The sequence below is a fragment of the Mustela nivalis genome, assembly GCF_964662115.1.
Source record: "Mustela nivalis genome assembly, chromosome: 13".
NCBI classification, from domain to species: domain Eukaryota; kingdom Metazoa; phylum Chordata; class Mammalia; order Carnivora; family Mustelidae; genus Mustela; species Mustela nivalis.
The window spans coordinates 3,554,703-3,582,547 of NC_139032.1; the positions used below are offsets into that span (position 1 = coordinate 3,554,703).

The following is a 27,845-nucleotide window of genomic DNA, read 5'->3' on the forward strand; positions in this document are numbered from 1 at the left end:
GTAACACAGCAGCTCAGCCAGGTCCAGAGGACAGAGAAGATGGGTACTTTCACTAAGTGACAAAGAACATGATGCTCTAGGGAGCCACCACAGAGCCCAGGAGTGACAGGGCCCATTGTCCCAGCTGGGCCCTCTGTCGGGAGCACTAGAGGCAGGCAGGTGGCTTGGGAGGGAGACAGGCAGGACTGGAGTCGTCAGTCTGGGACTCCTTCAACAGGCACATATGAACAATACTTCTCGCCGGTACGGAAGGAACCCAGACAATGCACAGGCACGCCCATGGCCATCAGTTCTGAGTGTGTGCTCCTGACCCTTCACACTTCTGTTGAGCTGAATCCCGAAGTTCTTCTGGTCAGTGGAACTATCCTTTGGGCTGCAGAGAACTCACCCACTCAAATGTAGAAGGCAGGAACCCTGCGGGCCTTACAGACTCCGCGCACCCGCTCCTCCTGAGCTCTCCTCCCTCCTCCCGTCCCCGCCTGCTCATCTGGACAACAGAGCTGGGACCGACCAGAGCCTGGCTGACGTCCAGCCCATGACCCAGTCCGCCCATCAGGACCGTCCCGTCACCAGCCACAACTGTGTCATCAGGAGCTCCAAGCTAAAGATATACGAGGGCTGTGGGTTGTTCTTTTCACTTTTATTCCAATACATACAAAGCCTGCAGACAGCCGATTCGCTTCTCCCACCAGCTCTCTTCCTCAGTCTGGCGCAATGCCATGGTCACATCGGGGCTGCACGGGACCATCTCAGACACACAGGCCAACAGCCACTTGTCCAATGAGCCGTGCTGGCACCTGCCCATGTGAGACTGACAGTAATGACAGTAAATATCTTTTTGGGTAAAAAACCCACTTTTTGTAATGTACCTTTGGATAAAATGTAATCTTTTCTTCCTTTCCCTTTCAGGCACTTAAAAATGAGACATTTCAGGAACGGGTATCCGGTTCATTAAAATTCACTGGATCTGGTTTCCTAAGAAAACTGAAACAGTGTGGGAGGCAACAGCACTTGCCACCAGAGTTCGTAAGACCGCCAAGGATGACGATATTCCCGATGCGCCAGCGCCTGATTAGGAGGTGCAGGAGGTGGGCAGACTCATCCGTGGTCAGGCTCGCTTCCCCCGAAATTCTGTCTCTAAAATTAAGTCATTGCCTTAGTATGAAATCAGTTAGATGAGTATCACATTTACTGGGAAAAATGAGGGCCCTCCTTGTGACCTGACCTCTGGCACTGCACACACTCATCACAGCTTCCACTGCTGAAAGACGGTTCAGTCCACAGAGAACTAGTTAGGCTGTAACTAGTTCACTTGTTTCTTATCTTGGGCCCAAGGGTGAGTGCGGTCTACATGTACCACATTTAGTTTAAGACTCTTAGTTCTCCGAGTGACAAGTGGCCGCAGACAGGGCCCTGAGATCACGGGGTCCCTGAAGGGCAGACGTGGGAGGTGTGGGCTGGTGGTCACGCTGCTGCACTGAGCCTGTCCCCGCCCACTGGTCCTCCCTGCGGAGTCGAAGCAGCTGCCCACACCGCCCACTGTGGCCCCTGTTCCTCTGTGAAGATGCTGTTTGGTGGCCATCGGGCTGGAGGTGCTCAGAGGCGCTCCTGCTTCCTGTGACAGTGGGGGTCGGCACGGGAGTCTGGAAGCCTAACCAAGAGCAAGTCTACTTCCTGTCGTAAAAAATCCCACCACCTCAGTCAACCTTCAACACAAAACTAAATCATTAAATCACTCTGAGAAATCCTATGATGTGTTTTTAAAAAGAAAAAACAAAAAATCTGTAAATTAAAAAAAAATCCTTAAAAAATGTCGTATCAATAGCCTTCTTATTAACAAATACAAAACAGCTTAAGACACTCTGTGACGTCCTTAGGTCCTGGATCAGGGGGATGGATCCACAGTGAGGTTTTACTACCAGAATCACCTATTTGGTAAAAAGCTCCAGCAAGGATTACATTGACAAAATAACTGTTCTGGAAAAAAAGAGTTACAACGGTTTCCAAAATGTCAAAAAGAATAAAGATGTAAACACCACATACTTACATATTAATAAAGCAATATTAATTCAGTTAAATAAATATAAAAAAGTGGCACCAACGTTACGGCAATTTTTCAGCACAAAAATGTAGCTTGAGGATATTTTAAAATAAATAGTTGCTTCCAACAGAAATGGGTGTCCTTAGCGCAAACCAAACCAAGCGCGTCTGAGATAAAGTGCTATGAGACGAGGTGGCTCCAGGCTCCAACCTGCTCATCTGTGCGCAGAAAAGCCATCTGGGTCCCCGGGTCTGAGGTGTCCGCCAGCCACCAGGGAAGCGCCGGGAAGCGTCACTAAACATCAGGCTGAGGGCCAGCTTTCATCATTTTCCTGTTTTCTTCCAGTGTGTGCTTAAATATTTTCTTTAGGGTGTTGTAAACTACTGGTCCATTTTCAGAGTCAAAATTAACCTGCTGACAAAGAATGAATAGACTCAGGACACAGTAGCAGATTTTTTTTTTTTAAGATTTTATTTATTTATTTGACAGAGAGATATCACAAGCAGATGGAAAGGCAGGCAGAGCGAGAGAGAGTGAGAGAGAGAGAGAGAGAGTGGGGGAAGCAGGCTCCCTGCTGAGCAGAGAGCCCGATGCGGAACTCGATCCCAGGACCCTGGGATCATGACCTGAGCCGAAGGCAACGGCTTAACCCACTGAGCCACCCAGGCGCCCCACAGTAGCAGAATTTTAATCAGCTGATTTGGGGAGAAGAGAAAGGACGGTGGAGGGGCGCCTGGGTGGCTCAGTGGGTCAAGCGACTGCCTTTGGCTCAGGTCATGATCCTAGAGTCCTGGGATCGAGTCCCACGTCGGGCTCCCTGCTAGGCAGGGTGTCTGCTTCTTCCACTGACCTCTCTCTTCTCATGCTCTTTCTCAAATAAATAAATAAAATCTTAAATTAAAAAAAAAAAAAGAAAAAAAGAAAGGAAGGTGGAGAAAAACTCTGACTTCCAAACACAATTACATACAACGCACAGCATACACAACACAGCTCACACATCAACACTAATTGAAAGACTATATTAGAACTGCCAATCATGTCAATACCAAACTCATGAACGAAAACTCAAAAACTGAAACCCCCAGCCTGGACATGTGTCCTCATAGGTCGTCATGAAGCCAGGCAGCTGTGAGGGCAGAGTGTCGAGTCTGGAGACTAACGGCCGCGGGCACAAGGGAAGGCATCTATCAAAACAACACTCGCCAGCTGTAAGAGCTGCCCTGTGGCAACCCCCGCCCGGAGCCCTGCTTTCTGCCAGCCCGGTTCACACCCAACCTCTGTGACGTGCACATCACAATGCCCACCGCCTTGGCGTTTCTGGGAGCTGTGAACATGAGAGGCTCACATGTTTGCTGGCCAAAGAGATCTTTCATGGAAGTTCGTTGCTTTGCTCTAGAGTGGGGACACACTGAGTCCCTGTATTTGGGCTGTTGGCCCAAGTTCAGCAGGCTGCAGGGTCGAGTGACAGGAGGACAGAGAAGCAGAGCAATTCCCACTCGTCTGCCCACTCCCACTCCAACAGAAACTGTGGCTCCCTGGGCAGTGCTGCAGAGGGTCTGGGCCTGGCCAACATGTTTGTGGACACAAGACAGCCGGGTCAGAGACAAAAAACTCTATGACACCAGACAGCATGTGTGTCACAATCACACGGTTGTCCTCGCCCTCCAAGCCCCCTGTCCCCCAAAGAGTTGTGGGCCACACAAGCAGGGGCTCTGCATCCTAGCTAGTCTTTCTGAGTGCAGGTGACCCCAGTGTTTGTTGAGGGGTCGCAGGCCTGGGAAGCTCTGGCTGAAGGGAAACAGGACCCTTGTCACACTGGAAGCAGCTGCTGTACAGCCTCCTTGAAGAGCTGGCGCAGAACGAGAGTGGCCAGGCTCTCTGTTCATAAGATGTGTACAGGGCAAATGCCCATAAATGTCTCCCAACCTTTTCAAAGCTGGATTTGGACAACTGCTAGGTTGAACTTTCCATCAGGATCCCCCTAAAAGGCCAACAGAAATGAAAAAGAATTCCTACCACATTCAGAGAAACCAATACTAAGGAGTTTTTCACTTAAATTCAGAAATTTCACTACATTGTTTATCCTACCTGAAAAACCTCTCATTAACATTAATAATGGTGTGAATCGTTCACTTTACTAAGCACCCAACTGCAACCCTCCCCAAGGGCTGGTGGCCTCGCGGTCTGTGACGACATCCGGGTAAGGTGCAGAGGACAACTGAGCTGCTGGCTGTGGAAACTGCTGAGGAGAGACCTGGAGCCGCAAAGCTCCCGAGAGTGACCCCGACGCTTGCCGGACGCCTGCAAGGGCACGCTCTGGAGCGCTGGGGGGCGCCGCGGCCAGCTGCACGAACAGTAAGTGGCAGCCTCACTCCTGTTTACCGCAGACGGGGAGAAGCTGGGCTCTGGGCCTCAGGACAGGGTCACGTTCCCTATGAGAGGAACCAGACTGAAAGGCTGACCAGAGCCTTTTCTCCCGGCACAGCCCTGGTTCTTGCTTCAGCCAGGACGGACTGCTGCAAGCCAAAAGGTGTGCACAGAAAAGAAACTCTTTTATTACCTTCTGCTTTGATTTGCCAACTAGGGCAGGGTCCCGGGTCACTGATGCTGAGTTCTCAGGGGTCAGTTATGTGTTTAGGCCCAAAGTAGAATGGGCTCACCCAGAAAAGAATCTCTCCTACTTGGCACCTGATTTCAAATCATTTTCTCCACATCCACTTGTTTCTGTATGAAAGCTCTTTGTTTCAATGTTCTCCTTCAAAACCCCCACAGTTCAGTTTTTTCTAATATCACTGTTGAGAAACTACTATTTTTTGGCCAATGTCTACGACTACGTTTGAGAAGTGTCCAACACATTTCCATTATGGAAAAACATACTGAATTTTATTTTAGAGCAGGTGAGGGGACTCTGGATTCTGATTTGTGCTTATGCCGACAGCAGCATGTGACCCACCTTGGTGAAGGCTTTAATGGCGCGGGTGAGGATGGCTTCCTCCACGTCGGCAGGGATCGCCTGCAGGCTCACAACGCAGTGCAGCACGCAGAGAATGGTCTGGTGCTGGCCCTGTGTTTGCAGAAATTAAAATCAAACAAGTGGTTTGAAAAATGCCTCAAGACATAAGCTCAAAGGAACTGCATAGCCAGGAGCTGATGTGCGACCAAGTACGCGTAACCACAAACACCAAACTCTCTACCAAGGGCTCCGCCAATGCTTCCTGTTACGTGTTCATACAATCTGAAAAGCTTTCGGGGAGATACAATCAAAGCTGCTGAGTTGGTACATAAGGCATAACTGGATATGAACACAAGTGCAATCTCAAACCAAACTTCTTCCTTGCAGTGAACTGATGAGAGGACCCACTTGTTTCTGTACACACTGTTTTGGGTCCGCTGACGGATGCTGACGTGCCACGGTGGTACACGGACTAGTGGCGGGTGGCCAGCGTCGGTACGGGCACGCCCTGCCTATGGCAAGAGCTGCAGAGGGAGGACAGAACTTCAGGGAAAGGTGCCCGAGGAACGTGTCCGACTCGACTCCCCGTGCTGATTTAGAGAAGCAGAAGAAACCCTTCACCTCTGGAGCCACCACGTGTTGGCACACTCGCCCAAGCGCCACTGACTATGTTTCTGGGAATCTACTCTGAGGGCCTAACCGCAAACGCAGAAAACCTGCAAGCACAAGCGGTCACTCCAGGGATGGCTACCAGAGTAAAAAGCTGAAATGATGAAAACACCCCACGTGTGGGGGTCGGGGTAAAGGATGGGGAAGGTGCGGTGGGCGCCTTGTGCCAGACGGGTGTGAGCTGTGTGCAGAGCCACCGGAGTTCAAGTCCTTCTCTCACACACTCTGCCTGCCTTTCCTGAGAGACAGGGCCTCATCCTGGGCCGTGGAGATGAACGGAAGGGAAAACAGAAATTATGACCCGACGAGGGCCTGGCCGCTGCCCCAGGGGTGACCTCTCTCATTCCGTCACACAGGGGCGAGAGGGCAGACTACGAAACAGACTCTGGATCCAGGGCATCCTCATCTGTGAAGGCACGCGCGCCTGTGTACGAGCATCCGTGTCTCTGTCTAAAAAATGAAGTATATGAAATGTAGTGATCCGAAGGGGCACGTGCACCCGAATGTTTATAGCAGCAATGTCCACAACAGCCAAACTATGGAAAGAACCTAGATGTCCATCAACAGATGAATGGATCAAGAAGATGTGGTATATATATACACAATGGAATACTATGCAGCCATCAAAAGAAATGAAATCTTGGGGCGCCTGGGTAGCTCGGTGGGTTAAAAGCCTCTGCTTTCAGCTCAGGTCATGATCCCAGGATCCTGGGATTGAGCCCTGCATTGGGCGCTCTGCTCAGTAGGGAGCCTGCTTCCTCCTCTCTGCCTGCCTCTCTGCCTACTTGTGATCTCTCTCTGTCAAATAAATAAAAAAAATGTTAAAAAAAAAAAAAAAGAAATGAAATCTTGCCATTTGCGACGACTTAGATGGAACTAGAGAGTATTACGCTAAGTGAAATAAGTCAGAGAAAGACAATTACAATTATCATATAATTTCCCTGAGGAAGTTGAGAGGCAACATGGGGGTTTGGGGAGGTAGGAAAGGAATCAATGAAACAAGATGGGATCGGGGAGGGAGACAACCCATCAGAGACTCTTCATCTCACAAAACAAACTGAGGGTAGCCAGAAGGAGGAGGGAGGGGGGGTGGGGTTATGGACACTGGGGAGGGTATGGGCTATGGTGAGTGCTGTAAAGTGTGTAAACCTGGCGATTCACAGACCTGCACCCCTGGGACCAATAATACATTATATGTCAATAAAAAATAATAAATCATTAAAAAAAATGAAGTATATGGTTGTCCTTGACCATAGTAACAAATGCACTAAGTTTGACAGAAAGGACTTGCAGATGTTCACGGTGGGGCCGCTGGGCTTACGGGTGTTCTCATCTGGCTTTGTATCTTCAACATGTGATGCTGGGCGTGCATTTCTTCTTACCTTGGAAGAACCTAAATCAGGCCCAGACCCGGGATTCCGCCCCAGTCCCCTTCTTTAGAATGGACTTCTGTGCACGAAGCCTATGCTAAGGCCCGTGGTTAACGGTAGCCGCCCCACAGCCTCTTTACCTTCTCTAGCAGAGACAGCGCGTCCGCGGTGTCCGCGTGGCTGCCGAGCAGCGTGTCCACGTCCTGTTTGGTGATCACGGGCTCCTTCAGCTGCTCCACCCAGGACCACATGAGACTGCACAGGACGAAAGGGTCCCTTTCGCCACATATTCTTTCCCAAGCTCCATCTCGGGAATTTAGTTCTTTCTACAAAGAAGGGAAGAAAAAGGAAAACGGGAGCGGGGAGGGGAGATGGAGGAAGGAGGAGGGAGAGGGAACGGAGAAGGGGGAGGGGTGAGCGGGGGGGGCAGGGAGGCAGCACCATTTGAGGTTTGATGGCCCTCAGGCTGTCCACGAGTGACAGTCTTAGGCTCAGCGTGGACAGGGACCCCTCCCAGTGCCCCCAACCTCCAGGTGGCACATAGGCTGAGATGCTGAGTCTCTCCAAGCCTCAGTTTCCCTCTGTGAAGCTGACCCCAGCCCCACGTGTGCATTAAAGCTCCCTCAGAGAGGGGGCTCAGCTGGCCTAAATGCTAAGCTTTCTCCCTACTCTGAAACCACAGATACTGTTCAGGAAGAGGGAGCCTTCATTTTTAGGTTCCTCGCAACAAAAACAGACATACTGTGAGGAAGCAGAACGGCAGACGAGAAGGCATATATACGGCAACATTCACAAATTACCCTGGGACGAGGAAAAGCTGACTAAACCTTCAAAACGGGCCCCAGAAAAGTGCTGAAGTCTGCCACTGTGGCAGACACACCTGTCTCACGTTCCTTTCCACAGTCGCATGCAGGCTCGGACACAGAGTCAGCCCCACACCCTGAGCCTGGACAGCAGAGGGGACGAGCGAGTCTGGCCCATGTCCCAAATGCTCGAGACAAGTTAAAAGCAGGAGGCCCTAACAGTTTACCTCGCAGAGAGCAGCAAACAGGAAGAATTCTAACTTCTTCTAATAACTTCTAAATAAAGTGTATGTGTGCTACAGGAATAAGGATCAGAATTTCACATTCATTCATTCACGCTTTGGGTCGTTCATAAGACTCAGACCGGGACAGCCTGTAGCGGGCGGCCGATCCAATTCCTACAGCACCCGCAGCAGGGCCCTGACGGCAGAAGTGCGGGCCTAGGGAAGAGGGTACCTGGCCAGGAGCCCAAAGCAGCACAGTGCAGCGGCGTTCCCTGGGTTTTGCTTGACCCCTGTTGTGATGGTCCTGCTCTGCTGCCAGGGTCCTCTGGCTCTGGGTTCCTCTGGTTCCTCTTTATTCTCTCATAAAGAAGCCACTGTGTTTAGCTGTGTGGAGGCCCCGGTCCCCATGGGTCACACAACAGCCGATCGGCTCTGCAGTAACCAGAAGCTTGGCAGAGCAGCACAACTAAGGCCCTCCCAGGAAAATGCTGGTTACTCTGTTTTCTGAAATCCTCCAGGGGGCTGAGCAAACCGTTAAACCCATGAGCTGCATCCCCGCCCAGCCACATTCAGGCCACATGATCCTGAGCACGTGTCTTGACCCCTGTGACCCTCAGCTTCCCTATCTGTGATCCTTAATTCATAAGGGTTGTGAAGATTAAAGAAGAATCTTAGGGTATCCTCTGCCCTCCAGGTCACCGTGAGAGCAGGTGACGCAGCAGCCAAGAGAGGTCCCAGCAGGGGCACAGGCAGCGCGGTGCCGCCCAAATCATAGCTCTGGACTCCTTCCAGAACTCAGCTAGGTTGTTTTACTGCTGAAAGACTCATAATAAAATCCAGACAGTGTAGCAAAGGGCAAGCCTATCCAAACAAAAGGGTCATGTTCACCTCTGGAAAATGCTTTTGTATTTTGTGCTCCAACAGTCCCACCCACTAGGCTGACCTCTGAGGGGTCCGACCACTAGCTCTCCTGGCTACGGGGTTGCAAAGGAAGGGCTCGCAGACTGAGCAGCCAGAAGGACCCAAAGTCCTGTTCCGTTTGGAATAAGAAAAAATACTTCACGTTGTGGGAAGTCAGTATCTCTACGTCTTTGCTCAGCAAACACCTGCAGTTCCGACAGACGTGCACGTGCTCTGCAGTCCCACAGCTGTAGGTGGGTGCAAGGCTCTGGCCTAGTTTTCCCATCTCTGCATCTGGAAGGTTCTGACCCTCCTAAAAAGTGTACACATCTTGCTTAATTAATGAAGAATACAGAGGAGCAGCCACATAGATAATTCGCAGGACATTACAGACCGACGAGTCCAGATTTCACTGAGCCAGGCCTGCCCAGGTCAGCCCCACCATGTGGGCAGTTGACTGGTTTCTGGTAACTAGGTGGTTAAGACCTTTTGTGTACACCAGTTGTTCATTCAGGGTGAAGAGCACAACTGATTTAAGACTGTTTCTAATGAAAATACACCATAAAGAGGGGTTAAAATTTATAACTGTACATTCTAATGTAAGTAAAAGCCCAGGAATGGACCCCAAAGACACAACTTTGGGTAAAACAAATGGCACAGGGGTGCCTGGGTGGCTCAGACAGTTCAGTTTCTGACTCCATTTCGGCTCAGGTTGTGCGCTCAGGCTCATGAGACGGAGCCCCAGGTCAGGCGTGGCGCGGAGTCTGGGACCCTTTCCCTCGCTCTGCCCCTGCCCCCACACCTCTCTCGTTCGCGCTATATAAATAAATAACATCTCTTTAAGAAAACTAACGACACAAAGGTACTCTGCGGCTCGCTCCCAGTGCTTTGTGGAATCTGACCGTGGCCACACGGGAGCGCCGGGAGGTCTGCAGGAAGGGGAGCCGAGCGGACAGCAGCCATCGCGCGTCCTGACCTTACTCAACACTTGCTTGGGAGACTTTGGACAAGAGTTTTCTCTGATTTTACTCATGTCTCTCTGTCAGTGATTCTCCAAGTGTGTCCCCCACCCCAGATCCAGGTTAGAGATGCTCAAGTCAGTTCCTAAAGCTGTCTGCTGTGGTCTGTCTGTCCCACAAAGCCAGCAGGAAAGCAAGAAGCCGCCACAGGCCTGGACATCAGTGCCCTGCTCGGAGGACCCGGCTAAGTGCCAAGCACTGCGCGCTCTCTTTCACACAGACACTGAGAAACCCGAGGTTCCGAAGTCAGGTATTACCGAAACAGGTCTTCAAATTCCCACAACCCTTCAATTTGGTAAAACGTATTCCGTTTTTGCTCTGACATGAGTACCCCCCATGCATAATTAAATGAGATACAAGTACCTGCCACATTTCTACCTTCCTCTTCACCTCCTCCTTCTCTGCCAACTCATCTAAGCTTGCCAGGGCTTTGGCTGCCAGTACTCTCCTGGCTTCGGCACTCAGTCCAGACTGCACAACACTCTGTGCAGCAGCTGCGGACACATCTCTGCTGTCCTGGGCTTGGCTGCGTCCGCCAGAAAAGGGTGCTTTGGGGCTGAAGCCACAGTCCAGGGGCCTGCGGGGCGTGTCGGAGCAGCAACCAGCGGGAGTTTCGTACTGACAGCGGGGCACTTGCTGGGGAGAACTGTCTGATTCCGTCGGGGTATCTGCAAGGTTCGCTGTAACTGGCTCCCTAGGGTTGTATAAACCTGAAACACCCGAAGAGAAGGTTCGACTCCGCTGTACTTCCTTTGCAACAGTCTCCCTATGGAAAAGCGGTGACTCCTCATCTTTGAGTCCTTCCAGGCCTCCAAATTTCGCCTGATTCCAGAAAGAGAATGTATTTCGGACAAGCGTTTCCTTACTTGGCTCAAGCTGTGGAGACTGGGGGGTGTAACAGTGGCTTACGGGCTTCTGCGGCCTGGGGTTACGGCCAAGCAAGGCCTGGGCAGGCCCCGTCCACGGAGTCTCCCCGTGTTCCAGAAGCATCTCGGCCCTCTTTAAATCTGAGTCACTGTAGCTGAGTCGCCTCTTCAGGTGAGTCAGGGGCTGAAGGCACTCGACATTCCGCCTCTTCCAGAGAGGGTCAATCCCTTGCTCGCTGGAAAGAATCACATCCTGATTCTCAAAATCCGTGGCCACCGCGGTGGCGGGGAAGCAGTCGGATGCGTCGCTGCCCTGCCTCAGCAACTCCTTATCCAGCTGCAGGGTGATCATCTCAGAAACCGTCTTCTCAATCTCAGCGGACAGGCTGGGCACTTCTGCCACCTCTGCCGTCACCACTGGCCTGTTCTCGGCTAAGTCCAGCAGCAATTTGCAGACGAGGTGGATAATTTTGGGTACGTGTTTCAGGAGTCGGGCCTCATACCCGTGAAGCAGATGCCGCTGGCGAATAAGATACTGTGCTAAAGTCACGGCATGCGCTTTGGGGTCGCAGCAAGAGAATATATTGCGAAGAGGAATCAGAAACTGAGTAAACTCCCTGACGCAGAGCAGCTGTCCTCGAGTTTGTATGGAATTGGGTCGCTTTGCCCGAACAAATATAATTGCTTGGTCAGCGGTCATTCTTGTTGCAAAAACCAAGTAACATGCTATTAAAACGCCTAGGGGTGAAGAAGAGAAGACTGGTATGAAAAAGTTATAACTTACTTATTTACCACTCTCTAAGATTTAAATTTTGAATATGCATTAGGAAACCATATAAAGGACCATTTTAAGGACAATTATAACTTACTGACTTCTTGTACAAGTGTTTATTCACTTGTCTATATGTCCCTTCTCCCCCGAGAACCCACAGTTATCTCTGTACCCTGAGAGGGAGTGAGTGTGGTGAAGGGATTCGAGAGTAGTGAGGGGGATGAGGGAGTCAGAGGGGGTGAGGCAATGGTAGTGTGGTGAGGGGATGAGGGAGAGAGTGGTGAGGGAATGAGGAAGTGTGTGCTGAGGGGGACGAGGGAGAGAGTGTGGTGAAGTGTTGAGAGAGAGGGTGTGGGGGGATGAGGGAAGGAATAAGGTGAGGGGGATGAGGGAGTGTGGTGAAGGGATTGGAGAGTAGTGAGGGGGATGAGGGAGTGAGCAGGGGAGAGGGGATGAGGAAATGAATGTGGGTAAGGGGGATGAGGGAGAGTGTGGTGAAGTGTTGAGGGAGAGAGTATGGTGAGGGGCTGGGAGTGAGTGTGTGGTGAGGGGATGAGGGAGTAAGAGGAGGTGAGGGGGTGGGGGAGAGAGAGAGAGTGGTGAGGGAGAGAGTGTGGTGAGGGGGATGAGGGGTGAGCAGGGGTGAGGGGAAGAGGGAGAGTATGGTGAAGTTGAGGGAGAGAGTGTGGTGAAGGGATGAGGGAGAGAAGGTAGTGAGGTGTTGAAGGAAGGAGTGTGGTGAGGGGATGAGACAGAAAGCGTGGTGAGGGCCTGAGGGAGTGAAAGGGGGTTAGGGGAAGGTATGGATTGACTGGAAGGAATATTTTAAAAGCAATTCAGAGCAGGAAATAGAGCAGGATTTGCTTTCATCCCTGTTAAAGTTGGTCTAAAGAGGACAAGGAGCCCGAGCACAGTTCACTCCATTACCGGCCCTGACTGCACACTTACTTTCCACTTCTGCCATCTTTGCAGAATTGTTGCCACATTCCCAGCCTGGCATTCTTCCTTTTCAGGCATTTTTTTCTTTGGGGATTATTCATATTGAAGTTTATTTCTGGACTTTTATCTATACTAACAGTGCTTTTCTCCAGACCAAGATATAACTTTATTCTATAAATACTTTTTACTAAAGGAGACAACCTTAATGTTATAAACATTATTCTTGTTAATTAATATTAAATTAAAATGAATAACATAATGGTGATGATTAATCAATTAACCCAACTTTGACAGTTAACTAATATCAAGATGAAAGGCAAATCAGCAGACATCTGTGTGATTCACCAAGTTTGTTCATCACGTTACACATGAAAATCAGGACCTCTGCAAACTGCACGGTTCCCAGCAGGGGCATCGTGCCACAAATCTTTCTCACCAGGACTTGGCACTTTGGTGTAAGAAGTATCCGCAGTGCTGTCATGTGGAATCGCCAGGAATAGTGAGGTTTTCGCTGGACCCTAAGAGCTGTTGTTCTCGGGCAGAACTGAGCCCCCGCCCCAAACACACTCCCAAGCAGGTGGGAGGCCTGGAAGCAGGTACACAGGTACACTGTGGGCAGTGTTGAGCTCAGGAGTCTGGCTGCACCCGATGACAATTTATATTCTAACCTTATGATATTTATTTTTGTCCCTGTATCAGCACTGCATTGAGACGTGCTGTATTTGTAAGTAAACTCATTGATTTTTATATAGAATTTTAGGCACAGAGAGATTCCCTCCACAAATAAAATCCTTCCAGCCGTGAATTTAAATCTTGGCTCTGTCACTTACTCAATGTAGCAAATTACTTAACCTCCTTCAAAACTCACGTTGTTAAAGACTTAAAAAAAAAACCAGCGAGTGTAAAGTGCTTAGAACACAACAACTAAAACAATGCTTTCTATTTTCATTATTTTGGTTAAGGAAAATTACATTTTTATAAGACATTACCTAGTATAAATAAAGCGTTAGGGTTGTTTCCTTCGAAGAAGAAAAACCAGGGTGGTCACTTGGTGAGGCTGTAAAAACCCATCTGTTCAGTAAATATGACGACTTTTCTGGCTTAAGTCTCTCAAAAACACTCTCACAAATAAAGGATCACTGCAACTACTTATTTAAGATATTTCCAATTTTTTTCAGTGGCTTCTACCATTTGGCTCCAAAACTTTGATAGGATTCTGAAAAATATTATCCTCTAGAATTATGAAATACTATTCTTTACATGTTTAAATATTCTACAAGATAATACATCTACTTCCTAGAATTTATTTACCTGTTCGACCAAGCCCTGCATGACAATGGACCGCTACTTTTCCTTCTTGTAAGGCAAATGTCATCACCTTCACCATATCCAAGATGGTGGTGAGTGATGCTACACCATAATCCTTCCATCCAAAATTGTAGAAATAAACTGGGCAATGAAAAAAAAGAAAACAGGAAAAAACAATGAACATACAGGAAAAGTACTTGCATAGCCATCTGAAGAAGGTGAGTGAATTCATGAAAAGTGTAAAGCTGTAAGACTAGTTGCAGAGGCCTAAAATAATAGGGTTTTTATATTTCCAGTAAGTTCATTGTTAACATTTCTTACAAAGCACACTCTATATTACTTAAGATATTTCCTGCTAAAACTCAGCCAGAAAGAATTAAGGTGAAACAGGATTGCAAATTAATAAAGTCCATGACCTTGGCCCAAATGACTCAGCTACAGAGAGAAAGCATGGCACTTTGTTCAAGCATGGAAATGCGTTCAAAGGACTGATAAATGGCACAAGGTGGGTACACTCAGACTTCCCACCAGCAGAGACAAAAAGAGCTAAACACACAGTTCTTAAAAACAAGTTGCAAAAGCGGCCAGGGTTGGTCCCTCCCAGCCTGGTTCTGAATGGCACACGTTCGGTGGCTCGGTCCCAGGCTCCCAAGACAGGGACTTCTGGGGCTGCTGCATGAAAAGTCCCCGTGTTCTGCCCAGAATCAGAGCTGGGCAGCAGGGAAAGCACGAGTGAGTCCTGTGTTCCAATCCTGCTGCTGGGTGTACGCTGTGTGACCCGGACAAGTGGGAACTCGCTAAGCATGCGAGGCCCATATGTGAAGCAAAAACAGGGACTCCTGGAGGTGGGGGGGCCCGAGCAGCAGGGCCAGTGTCCTGTTATGGTAACTAATGCGGGCATTGTTTCTATGGGGCTCCTCCCGAGATCCCTCTCCCAGGACAAAAGAAATCCTGTACTTTGAGCAGCACCACCCGAGAAGAACGAGAAGAACGGTGGCATTATCTAGAATCAGTCAGCTCATCTTCCCTGGAGGGAGCCCGCCGCCCCCACTGTGCCCTCCCAGCCCCCAAAAGTGGTCATTCTATCACCCTGTGATGAAAGAGCTGAGCCGACAAGTCTGGGGGCCCTTCTCGGTACCTCATGGAGGGGAGGTGGAGGGACTTACTGCCAGCCTCCATGAAAGCTTCAGGAAGGTATGTGAAGCCACTCTCTTGTTCCAGAGGGTTCCCACAGCTGGCATGCTCGCCAGGGCGCTGCAGGTTGATGACTGTTTTTATGCCATGACTTACAGGAGAAAAGAAAAAAGTCATCATACTGAGAGCACATTTTAAAAAAATCAAGCATTTTTGGCATTAATAAACATTATTAATCACTCTTAAAACCTCAATTTCCTAACTGAAATAAGCTCTCCACTGCCTATTGTTCGACTATTTGGAGTCAAAAGCAACGGACTAGAAAACAAGAACTGGCTTAGCGAGTGTGTCAACGACATGGCATTTACCTTTGGAACTGCTCAATGAGGCCATACTTCTCGAGGAGCTCTGTGGACGGGCGAGCCATGGCCAGGATATTCTCAGTGACCCTAGGAGGGGGGAGGGGCTGGTGAGATGCATAAAACTTGGAATGTTCCAGTTCTAAAAACTAAGAGAATGAGATATCAAGTCCCTACTTTTTCTTTGATTTTAACAATTCTGGACACAATTTTCTTATACAGATTCTGGCTTCAATTTTGCATCATGAGGGCTCTAAGGCTCCTGAATCTCTGGGAAAAATTCCAGGATATAAAGTATTCATGGACTCTGGCAGTGTGATTTCAAGGACTCTCAAGAGACTCTAGTGGGTATGGTGGAGGAACCTCGTTGGGCACCAAAGGTAATTCTGCCCCTCAGTTACCTATTATGTCAAGTAGGGGTAACGCCTTCCTCACAGGGCTGGCATGAGAATTCAACACAATGTGGGTGTAAGCCTTTAGCACAAATCCTGGCATATGGTGATGAATAAATGCTGAGTTATTCTAATTCGGCAAAACATATGGGCTTTGGAATCATTACTGGTTTCAAATATTGGCTTTTCTACTTCTAGCTGGATAGTAGGTTACTTAGTCTCTCTGGACCTCAATTCCTTCATCAACAGATGACATAAACCACGTCTGCTTTCCAGGAGCTTTATGAAGATGACATAATAATTTGACAGTGTCTAGCACAGTGCCTGGCCTGAGGACAAATGGACAGAGGCCCCCCAACAGACAGCTGCCCCTCCTCAGGAGTCTGGTGAAAGACATGTCAGGCAGTCTGTCAGGAGCTATGGGTCACATGAGCCTGACGAGTAACAGAGACATCAGCTGAGCAGAGCACAATCCAAAGATATCACGCCCCCCGCTGGGGACTCCCCCAGATTCAGTAGTACTTAGCATAAGATGAGGAGAGAAGTACCATGAAACCATGACAGATGAAAAAGACTCAGATGTTTGGTCAACAATAAACCAAACATATTATTGTGATCTCAAGCTATATTATACGTAATTTACAGTCTGACCACACCTCAGGCCTACTGCTTGATTTCGCACAATACTCTTTAGACTAGAATACGATCTATGGGGAATGGCTGGGACCACAGACCCCAACTCTAACACCACGCACAGGCTTCAAGTTAGGTAGGCCGGTCGACAAAAGTCTAGCTTGGAAATGGATTCTTGCTACAGAAAATGATTCACTACTAGAGTTCTTCAAACCATGAATTCCACTTTGTGGGTTTCCAAGGTGATTTGGGAGGATGCCCAGGTGGTTCAGTCGGTTAAGCCTCTGCCTTCAGCTCAGGCCATGATCTCAGGGTCCTGGGACGGAGCCCCGCATTGAGCCCCACATTGGGCTTCTTGCTCAGTAGGGAGTCTGCTCCTCCCTCTCTCTCTGCTCCTCCCCCCTCCCCACCACTTGTGCCATCTTGAAAAAATGAAAAATCTTGAAAAAACAAAACAAACAAAGGTGATTTAGCTTGATTATCAGAATTCATCAGAGATATCACTGCATCAAAAGAGGTCTACTTGACAGTTTACTACGAATAACAAGAAGCAGAAGGATTCACCACAGGAGTCACATCTGTGTCCCACCAACCACGCAGGCACCTTATGCTGTCTGCTGAGCCAACAACGCGCACGGCTCTCTACTGAGGCACGCGGGCGGTGTATCTGCGGGGAAGCGTGCCCTTTCATACACAAGACGGGAACAGAAAAATGAGGCTGACGTGTACCTGTGTGACGCTGACAAACCACGTATGAACCTCCTGCCTTCTTAGATTATTTCTGGTGACTGCTGATATTTAAGAGCTATCTCACCACCATTTCTTTAAGGTACTCTACGTAATCATTTCACTTAATTAAAAAACCCCTGTGGATTGGTTTTGTTATTTCCACTTTACAGATGAGGGTCTGAGTACCTGCGTGAGCTCATCAAACCACAAGGCCGGGTGCGGGGTGTGGGGTCCTGGGTGGGACTGCAGCCCCCCACACTCCCTCCTCCACAGCCACTCCCTGCCGCGGACTCACTGACCATGACGAGTAGACCCCCTTAATGGCACTTACCATGACGAGTAGACCCCCTTAATGGCCTGCTCCTGCTCACTCCAGCGGGCCGGGTTTTCATACTTGCACGCTCTGCCGCCGCACGCCATGGAGCAGGCCATGTGTCCAGGAATCACATGCCGCAAACGCTCTCCGACTTTTGTATACTTCGGTGTCGGACGTCCTGAATTTCCTAGAACACACGAGGACGGGAGGATTCAAAATTCCACTCTCCGTGTGGAATAATAACATGAGAAACAGCTTCCATATTCTCTCAGGACTGTAGAGGACGAGCTGGTGCTACATTCGCTTCATTTTGTCAGAAATAAAACTCTTTCCTTCTCATCTGAGTGCATGATCTCTTAATACAGAAAAGGCTTTCATGCACAGTAATCTCTACATGTCATACAGGTGGTGTAGAAGAAGAAACTATAAAAGCACATCTTTTACAACGAAATGAGTTTTTTCAAAAATTACATTTTCAATGCAAAAGCACAAAACATTCAATCACTTTATCTCCTATAACATGTCCACTGGAGCTCTTAGTATAACAGACAGTAAAAAGTAGGATGTAGAATGAACTGTCAATAGCCTGAATTTAAACTCAAAGCTGCAGGAATCTTTAAGGAGGAAAAAGGCTTTTACTTTTTCTCTGGAGGCAAGTTGGGTTTCTTTCGGCACAGCTGACAGAGGCCACTGCCACCATCACCTGGAGGGAGGCCGAGGAGAGCGTCTGGGCGGCCGAGCCGCGCCGGCCCTGCTGCGGGATGGGGTCCGAGGATGAGTGCCGGCGGCCCTGGAAGAAGGCGCTGAGGAAGGGCAGGGCCGAGCACCGCCGGGGCAGGTCCTGCATGGCTGGGCTCCCAGCGGGAAGAGCTGTGGCCGAGTGGATGGCAGCGGCAGCCTGCGAGATCTGACAGCCGTCGGGGATAGGCTGACTTGTTTCCATAGTGACGAACAAAGAAACTACTGATTCCCACTCAGGGCTGTACAGGCAAAATCCCACATGAATGGATTGCATTTTGGACAGATTGTTCAAAGAGAGGGAGGAACATGTATTTTAAACAGATTATACTAAATTGCAACTACTCTGTTATGTTTCTCATACACAGCTGAAAGATCTGCCAGCTCAAAGAATGACACGTAACGCACTGTAATGAATTTAGAAAAATGTGTTTATGACACATTTTGTGTCTTTTATACACATGTTGAAAGGTTTCAATTGTTATTCCTTTCATATCTATTCTCTGAACAGTCCGAAAAAACTTCTCTTTCTACTCCTCCCTGGACCAGGGTGGACAGGAAGTGAACTGTAAGGAAGCAGAATGTGTAGCACACCTCATAACAGTATTAAAACACCACTCAGCTCTTCAAAACCAGAAAGTCCCCTATGATTTTCCCGACAGAACTATTCTAAAAAAATACTTGGACAGAACACATAAAGACATCTGGAGGGCTGATCCAATCAGAAGACACGGGCTTCCATACTTTTGCCTTCAGAGTGTGAAAACACAGATTCCGGCCGTGCCTCTCACTCAAAGATGCAATTCTGTGCCTTTTGTCACTGCCTGTGGGGGAAACGAAGCTTCAGGAATGTCTTAGTGGAGGCATGTGGAAAAAATGCACTAAGTGTCACATTCTTCTCAGGAGCTGGATGAGGAGGCGGCTGCGACTCGAGGATAAAGGACACAAAGAACACGGAAAATCTAACACTGACGTCCGCCTCCTCCCTCGAGAATGTCAGGCTCGCCCCACCCCGTCTCTATGTCTCCATGTCTCTCTCAGTCTCTCCAAACAGTGTTTCAGCCATGTGCAGACAGAAACAACCTCCTGCCACAGGTACGGCTCGTTTTTGTCTGCTCAGTTTTATTTTAATCATCAGTAACGCTACATTTAAAATGCAATCCCAACTGAATAGGCTCTGTCAGATAAGACAGACAGAGAAGCTCATTTGGTGCCTAAATTCCTACCTGAGCCCTGGGGCATGTCCTTGTTCACATACTGTGATGGAAAACATTTTGTTTGATGTTACAATCCAGAAAGCCAAGCTTCCACAGAGCTTCACAGGAGAGAGAGGAGTAGAAGATGCGCACCAAGGGCAAGCAGGTGCCTGGAGGCCAACGGCCCTGAGTACTCCAACTCGGGGGTCCGCATCTGCTATGTGGGGCAGGAGTTCCAAGCAAGTCTCTGAGCGGCGGCTCATGGGCTGGGAGCCAGGGACCGGGGCCTGCTGGGACAGTGCCGGTGTGAATGGATTTAATCGAGGTGTGAGACAGTGCAGGAGTGGACAGATGGCAGCCAGGGTGCTAACAAGCTGTCTGAAGCTGGTTCACACAGCCCGTGGAGAAACCCGGCAGGCGAGCTCCAGCGGAGCTGAGAAGCATGTAAGGCAGCGGCCGGAAAGTCTCCACCAGCGAGTGGGAGATGCCCCACGACCGCAGCTCTAAGGACGTCCATGGCCCAGGGCCCAAGTGGCATTGCTCTCAAAGGCTCCAAGAATTAAAATAAATTTGATGGCAGTCAGCCTTGTGTGCTGATGCTGAGGAGGGGCTGGCTATGTATCATCTCAAGAACAATTTCTGCTGTAGAATCTTAAACACGGGGCTGACCTCCCATACACCTAGAACCACTCCGTGGACTCCATCACTGGACGCTTAGGGACCCCGAGTGCAGGTCTTCAGGGAAGTGGCGCCAAAGGCGGACAGGAGTCTGAAAGGCAGCTGTACCCTCCCTCGAGTGCTCACCCCTGACTCGAGAGTGCGGGGGCACACCTGCTGCTCAAGAGGAGCCCTGTCCACCTGCGGGTGTGGGCACGACAGGCGGGATGGACGCCTCCTTCCCCCAGCCATGGCAGGACTGTCACCCAGTCTTAGGCTCCAGACTACTCACTGGCAAAATGCCCGAATCATGACCAAATCCACCTCTGAAAGCCAGTTTTCACTGATGCTAAGTGGCTTTCCAACAGAGAAGCGTGCCTTTAGTCCCACCCCTAAGACGGCACTGACCTCTCTTCCTGCTTCTGTCTGCAGACATGTGGACTTTCTGTGAACATGTCTTCCTGCTTTTCTAAGCAGATGCCACACCTTCCCGTTTGCTCTGTGTCTCACAATTCTCCTCTAATGGATGCACGAGGATCCTCACGCATAAGCGGGTGCACCTAAACTTGTGTCCTCATTCCCTTGCTATTGGACATTTAAGCCATAAAACATGAGCTTATTTAAAAATAAGACATTAGGGGCGCCTGGGTGGCTCAGTGGGTTAAAGCCTCTCTGCCTTCAGGTCAGGTCATGATCCCAGGATCCTGGGATCGAGCCCCGTGTTGGACTCTCTGCTCAGCAGGGAGCCTGCTTCCTCCTCTCTCTCTCTCTGACTGCCTCTCTGCCCACTTGTGATCTCTGTCAAATAAAAAAAAAAAAAAAAATCTTAAAAAAAAAAAGACATTAAACATCTCAGAACCCAAATCTTCATATCCACATTTCTTCTTCAGCAAATTCCTAGGGCTGAGGTGGCTGCAAGCAGAATTTTCAAATCTCATATTTTCATAGCGGTGAGTCTTTACAGGTTTCAACAACTATGTACGAAGACGCTAAAAGAGGTAATATTTTAAAAAACTCAACACAGGTTTTTTTCCTGAGTTCATAGAGAAATATAGCATTAAAATAAAGATTGAGAAAAGCTATCGGCAAGAAGCTTTGTTTCAACCTCCCTGACCTCCAAAATCTCACATCTCCTCAGTTTGTGGCCTTCGAAAACCATGTTTTTGTTCACAGAATGTTGCCAGAAAACAATCATGAAATAACTTTAAATAAAGAGATTATTTTCAAATTCTCAGAAAAGAAGATATTATATTTGTACCAAACTGGTCTTTCTGTATTCATTAAGAAAGCAAATTTGTAGAACAACCTAAAAATCCACTATAAAATTTAAGTTGGGATGAGTTACAGGTTGCTAATGATGAGTTGTTCAGACTCTTACAAGTAATATTTTAATACGTAAATTACCAGCAGGATAAAAAAAGTAGAGGCCTTCTCTTCAGATAAACAGGAGCCACAATACTATTTTAATTCCTATCTCATGTGATATTGTGAAACATAAAATGGAGTGTTCCAGAGTTAGAGTAATTTTGTGAAGGGTCATGCTTTTGCAGACACTTAAAAGGTAGAGTATTTTTTCTGGCAGCTACAGAAAGAACGTCAGTTTCCTAAATTCCTTGTCCCTCCACAGTTATAAATTTATCTGTGGTCCACACAAATCCACACTACTATCTTCCCACTTACCTGCTAATAACTCAACTGTTTCTCACTCCTCTGACAACACAGTCTTCGAGATACATAAGAAGACAAATGCCCGCTTTCTCTGTCCCACGAACGCAAACTCAGGGGTGCGCTACCCTGCTACTGTGCTTACCCTTCTCACTTCCAAATATACGGTCTCTACAAAGAAACCAGGCTCCAAGAAAAGGCAGGAAAATAATACAAAGGATAATCCTTGTGACCAATCCTGTCACCAACAACACACAAAGGGCCCCTGGAAGCACAAAGGAGAAGGGCACTGTGCTCTGGCTTCCATGTCCTGACACCTTCATGGCCACTGGCCTGACTGTGCTCCGGCTTCCATGCCCTGACACCTTCATGGCCACTGGCCTGACTGCAGGCAGCAATTGGACCTTCCCCAATTCAAAATCATGTTTAAGGATCCAAGGGGTTCCCTGGTCACTGCAAGCGTGAGACTGTCCACCCCTGTGGTAAGCGCAGCAAGCAACAAAGAAATCCACTGAGAGGACGCCAACAGCTCAGTCTTTTCCTCCTTAAGCCCCACACGCAGTGGTAAGAGCAGATGTAGAACCCCAAGGACCGGTCATTTCCGCTTAGACTCAAGATTTTGAAAAGGGCTGGGAACTTCCTATTTGAACAAACTCAGGTGACCGTGACCATGGGCCCAAGCGTGCAGAGGGAGCTGGAGGTCCACCTGGCCTCAACCCTAAGTCACCAGAGGAGTCCCTTCCAGGAGCAGCTTCTGCTTGCCACTGATTGTGACAGGAGTTCATTTCATGCAAGGCCACCAACCACTCCGTTGCTGGATGGCTCAACGCGTTAGTCAGAGCCCCTTGCTCTGTAGACACTGGCTCTTCTTTCCTCCGAAAACTAAACCGAAGCATCTCTTTGACTTTGCAAGATCTTCAAATATCTGAAGACAGAACTTCTCCACAACTCGCCCTACTTGGGCTATAGCTTCTTCTTCTTCTTCTTTTTTTTAAAGATTTTATTTTTATTTATTTGACAGAGAGAGAGAGATCACAAGTAGGCAGAGAGGCAGGCAGAGAGAGGGGGGAAGGAGGCTCCCCGCTGTGCAGAGAGTCGGATGTGGGGCTCAATCCCAGGACAATGGGATCATGACCTGAGCCAAAGGCAGAGGCTTTAACCCACTGAGCCACCCAGGAGCCCCTGGGCTATAGCTTCTTAACTGTCCAAGCATTCCTGCATACACCATTGTCTCCACGCCCCTCACCTCAGTCCCTGCTTCAGAGAGCCCTTGGTCCCCCTTCACAGCAACACCTCTGAACAGCGACGGCAGTGGCCACTGGCACCTCACCTGTCTCGGCCCAACCTGTGTCCTTGCCTCCATCACCCACCGGCAACTGCTCCATGATCTCTGATGGCCTCCGGAGAGTTTCTGTTTTGGTGGACCACTTAGCAGCATGCAACATGGTTAGACAATTTGGTCTAGTTTAAAAAAATTTTTGGAAAAGAATTTACCCTCTATTTTGAAGCTATCTCAAACTTACAGAAAAAGATATTTTTTCTTGAACCATCTGAGAATAAGATGCAGACACGCTGCCCTGTTAACTTCAAATAATTTAACATTTATTTCCCATAAAGACATCCTCTAGACTCCCCCAAATCAGAAGACGATGGCTGATAGTGACCAGTCTCTTCTGTCCCTCAGCCCTCGCTCGAGCTTCCCTGATGGTCTCAGAGCTCCTCCTGGTGAATCGTGCCACACCGTCAGAGCCACATGTTGTACTGGGTGCCTCGTGTCTCACTCATTCACTCCAGAGCAAGCTCTTCGGTCTTCCCTGGACTCCTGAAGGGTGCAGGCCCGTTATTTTGCAGAATGTATCTGTTTCCGCATGATGAGACCCAAGAAGCCCAGGTGTTCGTGGCCGAATGGCCCCGGGGAAGGAAGTCTGGGAACCAGGTGTGCTCGTGGCTCTGAGCACGCTGCTGCCGGGAGCCCTCCTCAGCAGACACAGCTAAAGGACATGTGCGCCGTAGACACGCACATGCACATTCCACATGTTCACGTCCATGTTTATTTCTACATGCATGCATATACATACAAACAGAAAACCAAGAGTTCACCCTACACTACCAATTCCAACCCAACAAACACGGGTCCCCCATCTTTTTCTAATGGTGAGAACCCTGCTACTGTCACCTTTACCTGGGCCCCTCTATGTGACTGATGTCCCCACACTGCTGTTGCCCCCTCCTCCATAGGGATTCCCTCCCAATGTGGGCTCTAACAGCCCAGCCAGGCTGCTGTTGCCACGACCTGTGTGGATGCCCTGCCTGTGTTCCGATACCCTGAGGGCTCTAACACCCGAGTGGGATCAGCCTTGCACACCCGCTGTCCCGTGCGGCCTCATGACGGCTGTCCCACTCACTCTGCCGGCCTCCAGCACTGTAGCCTCGCTCACCCACTGGTGTGCGCGCCTACTTCCTGTGGCCCTGCCCGTGGCCTGGGACTGACTTGTTCAGGAAAGAAAGGGAAAAGAAAAGGATGAGAAAGCGCCTTCCTTTTCCCTTTTGTTAATTGTGGTAAAATATATATGACTTAAAATAGGCCATTTTAGCCAAGTTTAAGTGTACAGTACTTTAACTGGCATTATGAGTACATCCCCACCGTCCATCTCCAGAACTTTTTCATCTTCCTAAACCCAAACTCTGGCCCCATTAAATACTAACTCTCCATCTCTCCCCGACCCAGTACCTGGCACCCACTCCTTCACTTTCTGTCCCTATGAATCTGACCGTTTGGGTCCCTCACAGACGTGGGCTCATGTAGTATTTATCCTTTTGTGTCTGGCTAATCTCACTCGGCGTAGTGTCCTCAAGGTCCCTCCACGTGAAGCAGGCGTCCGGCTTCTTTGAGCTGAATCCCAACCACTGCATGTATGTGCCCACCTCTGTGCACTGGTTCCCACTTTCGGCTATTGCGAATGCTGCTATGAATGTGGGTGCACAGACACTGGCATGTGTCCCCACTTTCTGTCCTACGGTATATACCCAGAAGTAGAACCGCTGGGTCATGGAGTAATTATTTTTTTGTTTTCTTTCTCTCCCTTCCTTTCTTTCTTTCTTTCTTTCTTTCTTTCTAAGATTTTATTTGTCAGCAAGGGTGGGGAGAGAGAGCAGAACCAGGGGAAGAGGCAGGCAGAAGGAGAAACAGGCTTCCTGTGCAGCAAGGAGCCCAACGCGGGGCTTGATCCCAGGATCCTGGGATGACTGGAACTAAAGGCAGACACTTAACCGACTGAGCCACCCAGGCATACCCGGAGTAATTCTTTATTAAATTTTTTGAGAAACTGCCATATTGTTTTCCACAGTGGCTGCATCATTTATGCCAAGCAACATACTAGGACTCTGGTTTCTCCACCTACTTCCCAACATTGTTCTTTCTGGTCTGGTTGTTTGGTAACAGCCATCCAAACGGGTAGGCAGTGGAATCTTATCGTGGTTTTGGTCTGCATGTCTACAATGGTTAAAATAAGCTTCTCAGGTCCATATTGGACCTCTCTGGGTCCTTTCAGAGAAGCATCTACTCCGGTCATTTCTGGATCAGGTTGTGTTTGCTCACTGCGTTCTAGGATTGTTTTTATATTCTGGAAATTAGCCCCTAATTAGATGGATATGTGACTTGCAAACAGTTTCTCCCATTCTGCAGAATGACTTTCCTTTCTGCTGATGGCATCTCTTGATGCAGAAAAGTTTTAGATTTTGATGAAGTCTGATTTATCTCTTTCTTTCTTGTGTTGATTGTACTTTTGCTGTCACAGTACTTGTTAGGGGCCTGACTCACAGGCAGAAATGGGTCCGGCAATAAAAGGGCAACAGGAGGGCTCCTTGTATCAACAGTTCTGTTGCATCCTTTTTTCTTTTTTTTTTTTTTTTAAAGACAGGGAGGGAGAATGTCTGAGTGATGAGTGAGCAGGGGCAGAGGGAGAGGGATAAAGAATTGCAAGCAGGTTCCATGCCCAGCACAGAGCCCGACATGGGGTTCGATCCCATGACCTGAGCTGAAACCAAGAATCAGACACGTAACTGACTGGGCCCCCCAAAGTGCTGTCCTGTATCTTCACTGAAATAACATCGACATCCTGGCTGTGATATGGCACTAGAGATCTGTAAGATGTTACTAGTCGTGGGAACTGAGTGAAGGGTCTTTACTATGACTGACAATTGCATGTGACTGTACCATTATCTCAAAATTTTAATTAAAAGTGTATACATAGTCAAAACAAAAACAGCTCTGAGGCAGGCCTAAGTGAGGGTCATGTACCAGAGGGCAGCCCCAACACAAGGAAGGTAACTACAGGCGACCCTTGTGCGATTCAGGTGTGAACTGCACATGTCCACCTATACGCACGTCTATGGGTAAATACAGTGCAGTGTCGTAAATGTATTTTCTCTTCCCTGTGATTTCCTTAATATTTTTTCTCCACTTTATTGTAAAAATACAGTATGTGATACACAAAATGTGTGTTAATCAGTGGTTATCAGTAAGGCTCCCAGTCAGCAGGCAGCTGTTAGTAGGTAAGTTCTTGGGCCGCCAGAAGCTATCTGTGGCTTTGCCTCCGCGCTGCAGTCAGTGCTCCCCACCCCCATGTGCCCAAGGGTCAACCGCCGCAGAGTACGGCACGCAGCCTGGCGGGCTGCAGACTGTGCGGGCGAGCTGAGGCAAGCCATGGCAGGCCATCCAGGGCTGGGAGACTGCTCAAGAGAAGGAGGCCTGAGGTAAGAAGGAAGCTGGGGCTAATGACAATGAGGTTTCTCATTCCTGAAGAAGGGAGTTATAAACTTACTAATGGGAAAGGCTAGGATGATGGTATAGTGTCGGAAGAGAATGGGAAGTACCAGAACGAACTCAGAGTTTCCACCACATGCAAACAAATACACATGTAAAAGCAGGCAGACATCTGTGCACACTCACCAACGCACACTTCCTAGCTCTGTCCGCCAGGGAGCACAGCAACTACAACGTCCTTGCAGCAGTGAGCAAATTTTGGGTTTCCCCACTGAAAGGACCAGAGCTCCTTGCAGATAGAGGTGACTTCAGGGCTAGGACAGGGAAAGGACAGGGAGCTGGGCCAGGAAGCAGGCACGCAGAGACGGCTCTGCCGGGAGGGGCTCTTCCGGGCCAAGTGTGGTACAGCTGAACGTGAAAACAAACGACAGTAACTGATCCATTTCCCTGACCAGAACACAAATCCACACTGCAATGGAGAAACAACCGGACCCAGAGAGGGGAGGACAAAGTTCCTCCCTACAGGAAAGTGCCGCCCGAGACACACAGAAGCAATGCCAGAATCAGGAACGCCCCACTTCATTATCTACCATCAGGATGGTTAATTCAGGAGGAGCCTCAAAGCGCCGAGCAAGAGCTGGACAAAGCGGGGTGGTGACACTCTCCAAGACCTTGCCACAAAATAGGAGCTGTGAGCGAAAAAGCACGATTCATAACGCATAAATCTCAGCAGACGCCACTGTTCTGAGTGATCAAACTTAACGCCTCCAGGGACTGTCTGGGTCTCCCGATGGGATGCAGCGAGATCACTTCTGGGATGCTTCTGCCAAAAATGTATGATCTTAATGTTACTACAGTGTAAGAGCCAACAAACGCCAAGTGAGCAACATACCGCAACAGAACTGGCCTGGAATTTTCCTGAAGGTCCAGAGAGAACCAGCAGCATCCGATCACTGCAAGGAACTGAAAACACATGACAAGTGTCCTCTTGCTATTAAAGGATATTATTGGGACAGTTTATAAAACTTGAATGAGGGTCTCTGGGTAAACAGTATATGGGAAATTTTTTTATGCTTTTCTGTGATTTTGAAACTATTTCAAAAGAACTAACGTCACAAGAGAGACAACCAGACACCACGGGCATTCTGATGGAAGAATATAGACCTTTCATCAAATATGGTTGTAAGTAAAGAAAACTTGATTGGACTCTATGTCCCTCTGCCGGTTCAGTTTATAGGAAACAACGTGTGAATATAATCAACAAAATACAGACTGCGGCAAACTCCATAGGGCAAAAAACCCCTGGTTTCTTTAACAAATAAATTAAAGGAAAGAATGAGAAACCCTCATGCAAGAGAGATGTAAGATACATACCAACCAATTCTAAAATACTGACT

The 27,845-nt window shown here is 48.7% G+C and overlaps 1 protein-coding gene across 20 annotated transcripts in view; it reads right to left on the minus strand.

Annotated features, from left to right (window-relative positions):
* Positions 1-619: 619 nt before the first annotated feature.
* PTPDC1 (protein tyrosine phosphatase domain containing 1) overlaps positions 620-27,845 on the minus strand; it is a 53,448-nt gene continuing 26,222 nt past the window's right edge. For 3 of the 20 annotated variants that reach the window (XM_082695126.1, XM_082695133.1, XM_082695125.1), the window contains exons 3-10: positions 17,443-17,614; positions 15,367-15,447; positions 15,031-15,149; positions 13,868-14,005; positions 10,343-11,583; positions 7,174-7,359; positions 4,995-5,105; positions 620-2,455 (exon numbers count right to left, since the gene is read on the minus strand). In XM_082695126.1, coding sequence (XP_082551252.1) covers positions 2,336-2,455; positions 4,995-5,105; positions 7,174-7,359; positions 10,343-11,583; positions 13,868-14,005; positions 15,031-15,149; positions 15,367-15,447; positions 17,443-17,614 — 2,168 coding nt within the window. In that variant the 3' untranslated portion in view covers positions 620-2,335. Of the gene's footprint in view, positions 2,456-3,973; positions 4,023-4,391; positions 4,474-4,994; positions 5,106-7,173; positions 7,360-10,342; positions 11,584-13,867; positions 14,006-15,030; positions 15,150-15,366; positions 15,448-17,442; positions 17,615-18,066; positions 18,416-27,845 lie in introns of those variants that run through there. The other 17 variants (XM_082695132.1, XM_082695131.1, XM_082695128.1 and 14 more) reach the window with 15 other exon arrangements.